Raw genomic sequence first — 16,340 nt, 5'->3', positions numbered from 1 at the left:
AAATGCCAGGCTTTCCAAGGCCAGAAGAACACCAAAGACATGGGGGTTTGGGGCTTTGGTAACACAACTCTATAGAAGCAACATCATAAGTATTTCCTTTGTGTGAGCTGAGAAGGCTAGCTGTCACACCAAGGCATTTGCTCATTCATGTGAGTGTTTGTGGAGGATATGCCCTAGAGGGAACAAGCCCCGGAGATCAGAAAATGAACCCATTTTGTTCCCACCTTCAAAAATTCATGGTCCAAAAACACACACATAAATACACATTGCATCATGATGAGGTCAGTGGAGTAACACAGTACCAAGGAAAGTGGAAAGAGGACTAGCAACAAAGATTCACCACGGAAGTAAGAACTGAATCCAAGGCTCAGGGGGAGCAGGGCCTCTCCAGGCTGGCAGGTCAGAGTAGAGGGAATGCAGGCCCAGGAGAGAGTGGCACATCCAGGAACAGCCCAGAGCTGACCTGCACAGGCTGGTTACATCAGGTCACAAGAAGCTGGTGAGTCTGTACTTTCACCAAAAAAAAAAAAAAAGAGACACAGCAGAGTTTTAAGCAGAGAAGCAACTTATCAGATCTGTTTCAGAAAGAATTTAAGGATCCATAAATGAAACGCAGAGGGAGAGACCTCAAACATCTGATTTCCTCAGCTACTAAAGGGAGTAAGTAGAATATGGCAAGAACTCACTGTGTGGCAAACTTCTGCTTTTATCTCTTTCAAGGCACGTTCGGAAAACACACAACCACAGCATCGAAGGAAGCAAAACCTAGAGAAAGAGTCCAACATGGAGAATAGCTTAGACAAGAACTAAAAATTAGTGATTACATTATCAATTAGCTTTTCATTTACACAACGACAAGAATCACAAAGATAAATTTATCCTATTAAAAGAAGTATGTCCAAAATTTTTTTAAAAAATTGAAACTAAAACCATAAACACATTAAAAGACAAAATAGGCACTAAGGGAGAAGATGTTTTAACTATATATGAGGTTCAGAGCTTATTTTATTACTATTTAAAGGGATCTTAACAAGCAATAAAAGTACAATAGAAAACTGAGAAAAGGGCATTAACACAAAAAAGAAATATTAAATTCACAAAAGAAATATTAAGAAAAGAACATGAAAAAATGGTTAACCTCAAATGTTAAGGAAACACATTTCAAATTCACAATATGTAATATTATCAGGCGATGGTTAACGAATTAAAGGATATTCAGTGGAAACCATCTGAGGACACAGGTACATTTGTTGGTAGGTGGGCACAACTTTTCAGGAAGATAATTTGGTCATAGCAACTAAAGAATCACTTTAAAAATTTCTTCCAGGGCTGGGGTGTGGCTTCATGGTAGAGCACTCACTTAGAACATGCAAAGGCACTGGGTTCAACTCCCAATACCGTGAAAAAAGAGAAGAATAAAGAAATGTGCTTGTACAGAAACATGTCCCAAGTACACAAATGTTGAAACGTATTTGTGTCACACAGTGAAGTACGGTACTGTCTGTAACAAAGAAGAGAAGGAAACCACTCCAGTACTCATCAGTGGGGAATGAATAGTTAAATTAAGGATGAATACCCACAGAACTATTAAGAGTAAAGCAAACTGGTATTCCAGGCCATGAAACATGTTCAGATCAGACAGGGAAGTGGAAAAAGAAGAGATTACAAAATATGCATAACAGGACCCCATGATCATGTGGAAGAATCCGTGTTTACTCACAGGGATGTTTGAAGAGGAGTAGAGAAATGGGATGTGGGTGTGATGTGAAGGAGGGGACAGTAAATGCCAGAAAACTTACAGCATAACCCCTAAAGGTAGGACTGGAGGAGCAGAAAGCACTTCCACACTTTACTTTACACAGCCCCTTACAAATGCACAACAGAAATTTTCACCAATATCCCAGGGATTGTAGCAGAAGCAGACCACCCTGACAAAAATCCAATAAACAAAATGGCAGTAAATTAATGAAATGTTATTTAGGATGAAAAAAAAGTCTTATGGATGATTATCAATTATTACATATTAGGAAATTACTTTTCTTTAAACAAAGATCCAGTGTTTTACTACACTAGAAATTTATTTCTATTTCTCTGTATATTTAAGTCTTTGTATAATGTTTATTACGTATATCAATTCATCAAAAAATTTTCTAGTGCAGAGGCTCTATTAATCAGGACAAAAGCCAAAGCAGGCACAACTCAAGTAACTTAGAAGAGAAAAGGAGAAGAGATTAACCAGCAGAAGAAAAGGGAAGGAACCAGGGGAGCCACAGTCACAGCCACAGGCTGTAGGTAGCTCCCACTCAAAGCCCTGCCACTAAGCTTTGTCTTCTGGCAAGTTCCTCTTCAGGGCTGAACTACAGTTTTCTTAAAAAGAAGTGGGAAATCAGACATAAAAGGTCATAATATTTTATGATTCTATGTGTATGAAATAACCAGAACAGACAGGTAAATACACTGAGACAGAAAGCAGACTGGTAGCTGCTGGGGGCAGAGAGTGGCTGCTCAGCAGGTATGGATTTTTCTCCCAGGGTGATAAAAAATATTTTGGAATTAGATAGAGGTAGTGACTGCATGACAGTGTGAATGTATTAAATCACACTACGTGTATACTTTATTTTTTTTTTTTAATATGGTGCTGGGGATCCAATCCAATGCCTCATGCATGCTAGGCAAGTGATCTACCACTAAGCCACAACCCCAGCACATGTATACTTTAAAGTGGTCAATTTTATGGTATGTGACTTTCACTTCAGTGTATGTACATATGTACATGCATATATAAAAAATACATGAAAGTGAGAAAAGATTAGGAAAATGAGTCAGGATCCCCAGAATATTTCTTTGTTCGTTCCAATCAGTGAGGTTCAAGACAGACGCTAAATGGTTTAAATTCAGATTATTGGAAGAAGATAATCTTCAAAAGCAAAGGTTCCTTGGGCCTTATATGTTACTTCTCTCCAAGTCCACAAAGCTCTGGGCCATCCAGAGCATGGAGGTCAGTCTCTCTGGCACATTCAGCACACTGCCTGGCACATGGGAAGTGGTCCTGATGTGTTTGTTATGTGAATGAACACACCGTGCCAGGACACCTGAGAGTAAAGGCAGCTGCTCATGAGCAACAAAGTTTTTTACTTAACTAAGATGCTTTTCCCTTTCCTAAATGAAAACAGGCAAAAATGCTACCTTTCAAATATGTCATGTAGAGACAGAAGATTCCAGAGGGCAGTCTGGACTACCTGTTATTAAAGATACTTCTATATGGTGGGAAAGGGGCTTAATGATTCTGCTTGTGAGACATCTTATACAAAGACACCTATTAGCCCATTCAACGTTTCTATTTTTAAATGAGGAAAATGTATAGTTCATTTATATTTGTTATATAAATCTCAACCCCAAGATTTCTGAGGCTCAAGTCAGAGGATGTGTTAGCTAGATAAACTCAAAGCAAGTTAGTGTTACCAGCTGGGCCTTCAGTCTCGTAACAATGTTTGCCACTGCATACATTTAGTAACACTGAGGAATAGGTGTTGTTTCAAGGGAAACTTGCCCCTTCTGTCCCTTAGGAAAAGACAACCAAATAGCCAAACTCTGGTCTTATGTCCCAAGAGAATTTCTCCAGTTCCACTTTACTTTAGGTTTTCCTCTATCAAGAGCAGAGAGCCACAGACAGCACAGCTAAGCAGACGTGGTCAGAGAAGATGGCTGGAAGGGAGAGAGCAAGGCCCACCATTGGGCCAGCCCCCACTCACCTGTGTCGGCCGTTCATCTCCAGGCCCACCACGGGGCAGATGAAACGTGCTCGCTGGAGGTCATCGTGCCTGTCGCCTTTTGTGTTTCCTCTGTCTCCTCCCCAGGCAGGATTATCAGAAAGCTTTAGTTCTGTCACGTTCTGAGAAAAGTCATTAACATTCTAAGAATTCATTTGGTAAATGGATCATTCTTTGCCTTAAAAACCCCTAAATTAACAGAGAAACTGTTATTCTCATCCCTCCCAAGCCAAACCTCTCTTCCATAGATGCTTCCTTTGACCACCAAGAATCACAGATAAAATATTAAATCATAAACTGTATAGAAAACAGGATTTTAAAAATTCACAGACTACCAAGTACAGATGCTCCATTTATTACGGGGTCATGTCCTGGTGAACTCGGGGTAAGGGGAAAACGCACTGAACACACCTCCCCTAACCAGCACCATAGCTTAGCAACACAGTGCACTAGAGCACTGGCTCTTCACCATCATGGGCACAAGGCAGATGGGGAGCTGCTCGATGTCGTTGGCCAGTACCACCAGGGATAGCGCATACCTATCGCTAGCCTGGGAAAAGACCAGAAGTCAAAATGTCAAGCAGGATTTCCACTGAATGTCTATTATCTGCACCAATATAAAGTCAAAAAATCATAAGTCAAATCATCCTAACTAAAAAACCATCTGTAAATTTGTTGAGTAATTTCTATTTTGTGAGTATTTAAGGAAAAGGATCTTCTCACACCAAAAATTACTGCACAGAAGACTGAGGGTGTACCTTAGTGGTACAGCACTTGCCTCACATGCATAAGGCCCTATATTTAATCCCCAGCACTCAAAGGAAGGGAGAAAGGGAGGAAGAAATTACTGCACTTTAATAAGGAATACTTCTCTTCCCGCTGAGTCTGCTCCATATTACTGACCATCCATATTTATATAATGATTGAAGAGACAATAAAATCTGTGGGCCAGCACCTAGTGAGTCTAAGACAGAATACTGCTATACTGTATTTCAACACACCAATATCGGGCTTTCCAGAATGCAGCTTGATAGGTGGTTTGATGCCACGGCTCCACTGCAGCATTCAAGGCATTTCTTCCTCTTTTGATTTTAACACTCTGAGGAGCAGCTAAGTGCCTCAGAAGGAAAGCCACTGCTCATCTTCCTGGGCAAGAGCTGCTCAGAGTATTTGTGGGCTGCAGTGATAATCTTGTGTATCTGCATTATTTCACTTGAATTCTTTTTCTTTACTGCTCTGATTTCTCTAAGAAATCAGAGTGTATGTAAGTATGTGTGTTTTTACATTAAAGGTTCAGCTATATATAAAACTAAACATTTTGTTTTTAAGTATAGAATTATATGAATTAATTTCAATATAACTGAATTTTTGAGGCAAGATAATTTGTGATACCATGGGGTTTTCAGGAATTAATTCTCTTCCCAAAGTAGAAGAGTAACTAAAATCAGCACAGCAATTTCTATAGCACCACCATTAGCTACATTTCAGAATTATTAACCTGCCTAAAGTGAGCATATCCTGTAATCACTCTGAGAATTCAAATGAAAAGCTTAGTATCATAATAAAAAAAGTAAAAAGAAAAATCATAAAGACAGACTGGGAGTCAGGGGAAGGAGTTCTAATTTAAGCATCTTACAGACTAGCCATGTGAACTAAAGGAAGTCTTTTTGAGATGAGGGGTATAATAAATTCTTAATTGTCTGATTTCCTCTATGGACCAAATTTGAATGATTCTGTCCTTTCAACAAATTCCTTTACTAAAAAACTTGTTTATCCACTATAATGGAAGAATTTTAACTTGCCAATCAGAACTTCTAATATATAGCTGAACTTTTAATATAAAAACACACATACTTTGAAAATTTTGTCATTGTATGAAAATAGATTCCAAATTTAAAATTCAAGTCGCTGGGGCTGGGGCTGTAGCTCAGTGACTCGTAGAGTGCCTGCCGTGAACATGTGAGGCACTGGGTTTGATCCTCAGAACCATATAAAAATAAATGAGGATATTGTGTCCAACTACAACTAAAAAAATATTTAAAAAAAAAAATAATAATAATAAAATTCAAGTCACTGAGTCCTTTTTTTTTCAGTGCTGAGAATCAAACCCAAGACTTCATGCATGTTATCAAGGGCTCTGCTTCTGAACTATATCCCTAGCCTTCAAATATCTGAATCTCAATTACAAAAATAATGCCTCCCAACAAGTTTACAAGACATTAAGAATTTTCAAAGGATTTTCATTCACATGAAAGCACAATAGATTTCTAAGACAGAAAGTACATGGAGGCGGGGGAGGGGGGGGACTCCAGACTTGAGATTTACAAGACCTCCCAAGAACAGCCATATTATAATGGTGGGTTGTGACTATATTCTCAAATTTCTAAATTTACTCTCATGTACATGAATTCCATAAAATAAACCTCGTTACACTGAGACCCCAGGAGCACTCCAGAGTCACTCTTCTTACCTTAATGCTTTTAATGTGAGATGCTGCCTTCCCAAGAGCCTTTTCAGCAGATTTGTCCAAAAGAAACTCAATGACGGCATCTTTGTTATAAAGTCTGCAAGAATAAGAACTAGTCAAACTATGAGGGCAATAATCAACTTTCAAGAAAACCAACAAAAGAAGAACAAATTTAGTGCAACCCCAAAAGCATTACATTTGATAAAGGAAATGCTCTGCATTACCAAAAAGTATATTGTATATTTCACCATGTTTCAACTACTATCAGAGTTTAAAAAGAAACACAAGTCAAGGATGGCAAACTGGCATTCTTAAGGGTTGAATATAACCCAAACAAGAATTATGGAAATTGTGAGATTTAGTATAAAAGTACATATTTTCAACTTATCTTCAAAAATAAAAATCAGAAGCTTACAATGACTAGACCCATGTTCTCGAACTATAAAAATTGGCTGGAACTGAGTAGCAGCTCCTCCTTTATAGGATATGATCTCTCCAGTTTTCCCCATTCTCCACCTCACAAGGCTCCTTTGGGCTTTCTGTTTATGATTTAGCATAATTATAACTTGGTCCTTGAGTTTTCAAATCATGGTTTGAATATATCATATTGATTAGGAGATTGCAGAATTATGTTCAGCGACAGGGAATGATAACCTATGCCTCGTAAGTTTGCTTGGGTTAATTCCTATTTCACTATTCTAGAACATTTATATAATGAAGTGTTCCTCAAAAATCATTGAATAAACTCATCTTGATGAAGCAAGAAACCATACCTGCCAAGTTCACAGGCAACTACTGGTCGTTTCAGTATCTCCTGACTTAGAGTACAATAGTTCCACTGGGCCACTAATTCAGCATCTTTGTCAACCTGGCAAAAGAAAACAGAAACCCTCTGAGTTAACATCACCTCTAAAAGTCACAGGAGAGATGGTTCCACATATGAAAGTTCATTTAATAATGCCACACTATGTTCTCATTTTTAAATCAAAGATAATGATTTTTTTAAATTAAAGAACATGAAATGGGACTTTAAAAGTCCTAATACTATGTCAAATAAAGGTCTATCTAAACACGATACAAGAAAGTTTACATCACATCATTATACTGTTTATGCAAGTAACAAATATTAATATTTTCATCTCAAAAGTACACTGGAAAGACCATGTGGAAAAAAACAACCAGTACAGATAAATTTCTACAATTGGAAAGACTCCAAAGCAGTAGCAGAATTTAGAGACTAAAAACTGAGAACACAGACATTTTTTTAAAAAAAGGTTCAGTACAAAGACTATGTAATTTTTTACATAATCACCAGTTGAACAAAAACAAGTAGTTTTTGCTTATTAATCTATTTATCCACTGCTATGGTTTGAATGTCTCCATCAGAACTCATGTTGAATCCCCAGCAATCAGGAAAACGCAAATTAAAAACTCCACTGAGATTTTATCTCACTCCATTTAGAATGGCATTCATCAAAAATACAAATAATAAATACTGGTACGGATGCGTGGGAAAAGGAACACTTATACATTGTTGGTGGGACTGCAAATTGTAGAGCCATTATGGAAACCAGTATGGAGATGCCTCAAAAGACTAGGAATGGGACCATCATATGACCCTGCTATACGACTCCTCAGTATTTATCCAAAAGAACTATAGTCAGTATACTATAGTGATAGTCACATACCTATGTTTAAAGGAGCACAATTCACAATAGCCAAATTATGGAATCAGCCTCTGCATCCAATAGCAGATAAAAGGATAAAGAAAATGTGGCATATATACATGAAGTTTTATGCAGCCATAAGAATGAAATTATGTCATCTGCAGGAAAATGGATTTAGCCAGAGAATATCATGTTAAGTGAAATAAGCCAGACTCAGAAAGTCAAGGGTTGTATGTTTTCTCTCATACATAGAAGGTGGAGGGAGGGGGGGGGGGTTTCATGAAAACAGAAGGGAAGGTGGCTAGGCTATGGCTCAATGGTAAAGCGCTTGCCTCCCACATGTGAGGCACTGGGTTCGATCCTCAGCACTACATAAAAGTAAATAAACAAAATAAAGACACTGCGTCCAAGTATAACTAAAAATATTTTTTAAAAACCCAGAATGGAAAACAGTGGAACAGAGAATGGGATTGGAGAAGGGAAGAAGAGAAGGAAAGGAGAGGTACTAAGCAAGGTAAGTGACCAAATTATGATATGTGCATGTATGTATATATTCCAATGAATCCCACTATTCTGAATAAATTATAAAGCACTAATAAACTCTCTCTCTCTCTCTCTCACACACACACACACACAGACTCATGTTTAAATTATAATCCCCATTGAAAGGTATTAAGAGGTAGAACCAGAACCAGGCTGGGGATGTGGCTCAAGCGGTAGCATGCTCGCTTGGCATGCGTGCGGCCCGGGTTCGATCCTCAGCACCACATACAAACAAAGATGTTGTGTCCGCTGAAAACTAAAAAAATAAATATTAAAAAAATTCTCTCTCTCCCCCTTTCACTCTCTATTTAAAAAAAAAAAAAAGAGGTGGAACCAGGTGGGATCTTTTCAGAAGTGATTAGGTCATGAAGACTCTGCCCTAGTGAATATATTTTAATCCATTCATGGATGAATGATGGGTTAGTAAGTTATTATGAGAGTGGATCTGTTATAAAGGCCAGTTTTGGCTCTGTCTCTTGTATCATCTCTCTTGGTATATAGTGCCCTGGGCTATGGGGAGCCACATTGAGTGACCATGCCTTTAGTCCTGATGTACCACACAGATCTGAAAAATCATCGTAGCCTGGAACGGTAGTGCCATGACTCATGACTTGGTCTCCCCCACCCCTCAGATAGCAAGGAGGTTCTCTTTGAGGGGCGTGCCCCTAGGGTTGAGTTACACTCACCTGTTTCCTTTGTAATCCTACCCTTTTGCCCTGTTCAGGATAGAATGTTCCATGGAAACTCCCTTTGTGTGTCCCCTTCTCCTGCTCTCTGTTAGACGTAGCCTTTCTAGATATCAGTCAACCTGCTGACAGCAGACATCATGAAGCTAGACTCAACCACTTGAAACCTGACCTCCTGCCTCATTTGAATGGCTTCTCCCCAATAAAAGGGTTCAGCTCTCTCTGTTCCTCTCCCCCCCGCCACTCCCCGCCACACATACATAGACTCCTAAGGTCGGAGGAGTCTGCACAGGACCCAAAGAGAAAGGTATTTCTGTGTGCTGTGTGGTTATTTCGTACAGCCCAGTTCACCTGGAGTGACCTTGAGTGTTTAGTCATGGAATGCAACACTGGGCCACCTCAGGACTCTGCTAAGAGTATCCATGAGCAAGAAAGAGACTTACCAAATGCAGTCACTTGACAACTGGACTTCCCACCTCCAAGAAATACAAAAAATAATTCTTTTATAAATTACTCAATCTTGAGAGTATTCTGTTATAACAACAGAAAATGGAGTAAAACATCCATGATCTGAAAACTAGGACATAAAGCCCTCCATAGCCCTCAAACTACATTTTTACCTCTATGATACTCCAAGGCCCACTTGTCCTTACTCTTACAACAGCAAACTGAAATACTGTAACAGAACAGCATGATTTAGAGACAACAGAGAAAGAAAAAAATCCCCTGGAATTAATTTTTAAAATTTGCAGCAGCTACTGCCTAAGTGCCCTGTGTTCCAGGCACTGTGCTAAGCAGTTGCCATGACAAGCCCTTATAATCCTCACAAAAGCCCTACAAGTTAGTATTTTCACCACTGGAGATAAGAAACCAAGGCACCAAGTTAGGTGACATGTTCAAGGTCATGCAGCAAATGAAGAAACTAGGATAATAACCCAGGCCAACTGGCTCTAGACACCACTTTTTTTTTTTTCCCTCTTTGTACCAGAGATTGAACTCAAGGCCACTCAACCACTGAGCCACCTCTCCAGCCCTATTTTGTATTTTATTTAGAGACAGGGTCTCATTGAGTTGCTTAGTGCCTCGATTTTGCTGAGGCTGGCTTTAAACTCATGATTCTTTGGTCTCAGCCTCCCAATCAGATCTGCTGGGATCACAGGGCTGTGCCATTGTGCCAGCCTTTTTTTTTTTTTTGAGATGGGGTCTCACAATTTGCCCAGGCTGGCCTTGAATGCCTGGGATCAAGAGATCCTCCTTCTTCCACCTCCCAAGTAGTTGGGACTACAGCCATGTACCTCCGCACCCATAAATACCATGTTCTTAATCACCAGTCTATTATTTAAAACAAAAACTATTGTAATTGCTATTCTATTCATTCCTCGGATTCAAAAGCCACAGATCTGGCAGCTTAAATAGTTTTTTTTAATCAATATTCATACTGGAAAATCCCAAAGAGAGAGAGAGATCTGCATAATGAAGTAGATCTACATTTTTCACAGATTCAAAAAGCCATGTTCAGCAAGCCTAGGATCTACCATCTGGATCCCCTACCCGCTTCAGCCACAGTCCTTTACTGATTCAAAAAACATTTTGGAAAGTTGGGAACAGGGAGAAAAGTGACAAATTACTCCTTCTCCAGGGACTTAAAAAATTGGTCCCTCCCTCCAAATTGCTGAAAAATGTTTTTCCAAAGCCTCTCTTCTTTTTAGGGCAAGGTCCCAAATTAGAGCAATGTTTTGGACCAGATCAAACACACCACAAGTAATAAATCATCACACATCAGTGTAAAAAGACCAACTGTTTTCTTTTATATTTTCATTCACAATACTCAATACTTCCAGAGGTTCTAGTATCAAATGTGTGAGGTTTCCTTCACTCCAACTGATTCCTCTACCCTGCTTGGGTGGCCTACCATTCAACTCAAGTCTGACAGTGTCTACCTGAATCTAGCCTCAGATTCCACAGGTTAATAGCTCAGTCCCACAAGACTGCCCTTCTCGCTTTAGATGCTAATCACAAGTCCACGTTGTTACCTATGCTTCTGACCAACTGTTGTAAATCTGAGGTTACTCTACCCCACTCAGTTCTGATAACCTGTGGAGGCTCAGAGAACCCAGGAAGACAGTTTTATTAGAAAGATGCATCAGAGGATACAAATGATCAGCCAGATAAAGAGGTATAGAGAGTGAGGTGTGAAAAGGTCTCAAGCCAGGAGCTGTTCCTATGGATATGTTCAGCAACCTAGAAGCTCTCCAAACTCATTTCAGAGGTTTTTCTTTTTCCTTTTTTTTTTTTTTTTTTTTTTTATGGAGACTTCATCACATAGGCAAGCCTATTACTAACTTAATCTCCAGCTTCTCTCTTTCCTGGAGTATGTGGGGCAGAGCTATGTGAAAGTTACAAGTTTCCAATCATGGCTTGGTCTTTCTGGTGACCAATCCCAAACCAGGAGCTCATCAAGTTACCATATGAAAACAAGTGACACTCCTATTACCCAGGAAAATTTGGAGCTCTGTGTCAGAAACCACGGAAGCATCCATGTATATATTTCTTATTACTTCACAGTATGGATTTGAAATGTAAGCTCCATAAGAGTCCTGGGAAGTTAATGAAAGTGATTACAGTCACATACTAGTAGGTAGTGAAGCGAAGATTATCATTCAGTTATTCAAGATTTCAAAAGTCAGCATTCGTAATGACTTTTCTAATTCTATGGAATTTTCGTAATTCCATAAGGGGTGGACTGACTTGTTCTTTGCTGTATCCATCCCAAGAGCTTAGAACAGTATATATGGCAAATATTTATTGCATGAGTGGGGATAATAGAAATTATTCTGCCTGAGCATTCCTGTTGTTTCAGATCACCCTTTCTTCTTTCTTACCCACCGAAATGTGTTTCTTGTAAAGCCTCTAATGAACCTCCTCCTCTTTGCTTCTGGGCACATGAAAATAAAAGTGAACTGATTTTTTTTTTTTTTTTTTTGGAGGAAGCACCAAATCTCCCATGAATGTTAACTACGCAGCATCAGCCCATGTACATGTAGGTATGATAAGAGGGCACACTTCATCCTCCTAGGTATTCACTCATTCTCACAGTCAACACTTATTTATTGTCTGTTATGTGACAAACATGATACAGAGGTAAAACATGCAAGGACCTGTCCAAATGGGAGAGAGACAATAAACAAGGAACTACAGTGACAAGTCCGAATAAAGAAAAGTAAAGCACTAGAGGAGGATAGAGAGTGGCTGGAAACTAAGAGTAGTTCAGCTAGAAGACTGAGGTGACTGCTTAGCAAAGAACTGGATGAAAAAACAAATGATGTCATTACCTAGAGAAGAAGCTTTCAGGGTAATGCAATAACCTGGGCTGAGGAAAAAAGCCCTGTGTAGCTGAAACAAAATGAAAACGAATGGAGAGGGCCAATGAGGTAAAAAATAGGCAGGGGTCTGTTCACACAGTTTGATAGGATTTTATTCTGAACATGATGGGACCCACCAGCGTGTTTCAAATACCATATTGACATATGGGATTTATCTTTTAAAAAACTTCTCTGAATTCTGAATAAGAATATAAGGAGTCTACACATGTGCCAGGCACTGTGGTACACAATTTACATATCTTATGATATCAAAGAAAAGTCATTACGAATGCTGACTTTTGAAATCTTGAATAACTGAATGATAATCTTCGCTTCACTACCTACTAGTATGTGACTGTAATCACTTTCATTAACTTCCCAGGACTCAAATTCCCCATAATTAGCATAACAATTATTACATATAATTTGCTCCAATACTTGTGAAAATTAGATTATTTTTTCACTCACTCAGGTATTCAAAATAGTAACTTACCAGGAAACTCTGTTAGCTCTAGAGGACAAATGGGTGCAGTTGCGGTCACGAGGGGTTCACAGTGTGGTGTGGGAGGACGTAAATCAATCATAGACGCATAATTCAGTGTGATAAAATAGTTTAAAAGAGAAGGACTTGATTTTATGGGGTAAGGGTACAGCTAGGGAAGACTTCTGAGGAAACGAAGTAAATGCATACAAAGCTCAATAAATAGTGGCTATTTGAATCATCGCTACTAACCGCAGATGGGATTGGAATCCTGACTCTGCCACTTAGCTCTGCACCTTTTCCATTTGAGCCTCAACTGCCACGTCTAAAAATGGGGATGACAGCACGTACTTGTTGGGCTGCTGTGAGAATCACGACACCGTAAGTTGGCGTACTGCCCAGTGAAGGGAAACAGCAAGCACTCAATAAGTGCTACTTTCAATGCTGCTGTCAGTTCTGAATCCCCCAAACAGGGCACAGGAGCGCAGCTGGCGGTCTGGAACCCGCGGCTCCCCGTCAACCTCCTCTCGCTCCCAGGCCCTTCCGAGAGTCCCACCGCTCGCGGGCGCCTCCGGGCCCACACCGCTTACCTTCTCAACCTTCTTCGGCCCCTTGACCAGTTCATGCCGCTTGGGGATTGTACCCCCGTCGCAACCCATCGCAAGGCCGCAGTCAGCGCCAGCAACCAAACACTGACGACGCCACTTCCGGGGTCTCTGATGAAAACGTCAATCACTTCCGGCGCGCCACGATGACGCACACGCCCATCGTGACGCAGCGGCGCGGGGCGGGGCGAGGTGGATGGGGTGTGGCCGTCGCGCGGTGCCGGGGAGCGGTTGCCAAGCGCCGGTTGCCGTGGAGAGCACCGCCGGGGGAGCTGGGCGTGGCCCCGCTGCGTGCGCGGCCAGAGCACGGAGGGGCCGCGGCTGGTCCCTTCCTCTTTACCCAATGGGGTTCCCTGTATTTCTGCTGCCAGTTGGCTGCGGGAGGGCGGCGAGGACGGTGACTCGGGCGTGCCACCCCAGCGTGTGTGACCGCGAGCGCCTGGAGGACCGGGCTACCAAGGGCGCAAGGAGACGGACCTTTCGTTTCAGTTAACATTGGTGTTTTTAAAAGAAGGTGTCTTTATTGAGCGACAGCTGTGACCTGGTTGCCTCGAGAAACTGTGATGTTACAGCAGATTCTGGGGAAGTACAACCCTTGAAGGCCTGGAACTTTCTGGCATTGCCATGTGTACCATATGTGGTATATGATGCAACTGAGCATACAGTGGGTGCCTACATGCATTTCATTCGCAGTCTCCTAAAACCCACTCTATTTTATTGATTTAACAAGAAGCAGATATAATTGACAAACAATACCTCTATTCACACACACACACACACACACACACACACACCCTCCCCAAGAGACAGGCTCTATTATATTTGTATTGAGAACACAAATCCCTTACCAAACTTCTGCCAGAATCCATGATTGCTGTCACGCTCTTATCATTTGTTTATTCCTTAAATTATACATTACTGGAACGTGTGTCCACTGTCATAAGGCAGACCTCCATATTGGAATTTACCATGTTGACCTTAACGAAATGCAAAAATGTTGCAAATAGTCCCCACTTTGCAACAGGTCTCCAGAAAATATGTGGATGTAAAAACTTCAAGGTCTGTAGGCTTGGGGTATCTGTTACTGTAGTGAATGAGAATTAAAAGAAAAACGCTTTCATCAGTTGGTGTCTCGTTGATTTATGACATATTTAGTGGCAATCTGCATGAGAACAAGGACTTTGTGTTATTCCCATCTGTACCCCAGTGACTAGAAGGGTAATTGGCATACTCAAGATATATTTCCTCAATAAACAAAAAAAATGTACAGACTCATTCCAGAGGGGTTTGGGTAGACTCTAAAACTGAGAAATATAGAACTCTTGGCTCATGAGTTCTATCCAAATCCTTGCACTGAAAGACTTGAGCATCATCTAGCATGGCTCCCGGCAGCATCAAGCTATGTCCCCAGGATGACCCCAGCTTCCATTGCAGGGCTGGCTGGAGAAGCGCCACAATACCATGTCAGCCACACATCAGTAAAGCTCAGGCAGCTGGAGCTCTTTCTTCCTCCTTGGTTTCCTCTTTTAGAATACGGGTCTCTAGGCAACCTTGTTTTTTACACACATCTAAAATTTGTGTGGTTTAGTGTCATCAGTAGCAACAATTTTCCGCTGAGAGTTGGCTGCCATGTCAGGCACGTGACTTGAGCCTCCCAGTCACACCAGGAAGCAGGTGTGATTATTGTCAGCCTCCTCTTCCCCTGCCTTTGTTGAAAGAACCAACAGAGGGAATTTCCTTACAAGGATCCCTGGATCCTGTCAAGCTGTGGATTTCAAGCAAAGGGAAGAATGAAATCATGTTGGAGAAAAATCATCATCCTCTAGTAACACTGGTGTCCCAACCAACCCCCCTTCCAAAAGTATAGACTGAGTTTTATTTAGGAAAGTAGAGACACATTCAGTGTGTGTGTGTGTGTGGGGGGGGGGGGAACAATCTCAAAAGAGAGATGAGATGCCCTAGGGGTAAAGCAAGGAATACGTGCTCAAGGGAGAATACAGGCCATCTCTACAGGGACAGACAGCAAGCAACCCAGTGGCTGGTGTTAGTATTTATAACCATGCAGTGTTAGGGGCTGGACTAGAAGAGAAGGCAGGACAGCACTGCACAATTTTGCACCAATTTTCTCTTTTCTTGCGCATTCCCCTTGTTTCACCAGAAGGTGGACAAGGGTATGTTGCTCAAGATTTACAGCTGTACTTTCTGCATCTCAATAGCTTGTGGAAATTTCCTTTAAAAGTCAGTGTATCTATTTCTTTATCCTAAACCCCTGTGTCAACCCCCACTGCAGAGACTTTTCCTTAAAAGTCTTAAGGGTGGCCGAGGGGCGACATCCATCCTCTATGGCTGCTTCAGCTGGCAAAGGGGCCCTGGCACTGCCTGGTCAGGGATCAGAAGTCTCATCCTAACTGCTCTAAAGGACATGGACACTGGTCTGTTGTGGTCATGAGTTGGAATTCTTGTGCTATATCCTCTTAACATGGAGTTGTTGTTATCTAGAAGTTACAAACTTTACTAGGTGTTATAGTTTGCATACTAGGTGTCTCCCAAAAGCGTGTGTGTGAACACAAGAAAGTTCAGAGGTGAGGCGTACAGCTCTAATCCCAGTGGCTCAGGAGGCTGAGGCAATTTAGCAAGTCTCTAAGCAATTTCTCCAGACCCTGACTCTAAATAAAATATAAAAAGGGCTGGGGATTTAGCTCAGTGGTTAAGCACCCTGGGTTTAATAACCAGTATGGAAGGAAGGAAGGGAGGGAGGG

General features: G+C 41.0%; 1 protein-coding gene across 1 annotated transcript in view; it reads right to left on the bottom strand.

Annotated features, from left to right (window-relative positions):
- Window positions 1–13,722, bottom strand: part of Rtf2 (replication termination factor 2) — a 43,805-nt gene extending 30,083 nt beyond the window's left edge. The window contains exons 1-5 of the mRNA XM_015479842.2: window positions 13,567–13,722; window positions 7,011–7,105; window positions 6,241–6,334; window positions 3,753–3,892; window positions 687–765 (exon numbers count right to left, since the gene is read on the bottom strand). Of these exons, the coding sequence (XP_015335328.1) occupies window positions 687–765; window positions 3,753–3,892; window positions 6,241–6,334; window positions 7,011–7,105; window positions 13,567–13,635 (477 nt within the window). The 5' untranslated portion in view covers window positions 13,636–13,722. The remainder of the gene's footprint in view (window positions 1–686; window positions 766–3,752; window positions 3,893–6,240; window positions 6,335–7,010; window positions 7,106–13,566) is intronic.
- Between the last annotated feature and the right edge of the window lie 2,618 nt (window positions 13,723–16,340).

The sequence above is a fragment of the Marmota marmota genome, unplaced genomic scaffold (assembly GCF_001458135.2).
Source record: "Marmota marmota marmota unplaced genomic scaffold, marMar, whole genome shotgun sequence".
Lineage (NCBI taxonomy): Eukaryota > Metazoa > Chordata > Mammalia > Rodentia > Sciuridae > Marmota > Marmota marmota.
The sequence above is the reverse complement of the archived record's forward strand: the minus strand, read 5'-3'. Positions and strand labels throughout refer to the sequence as shown.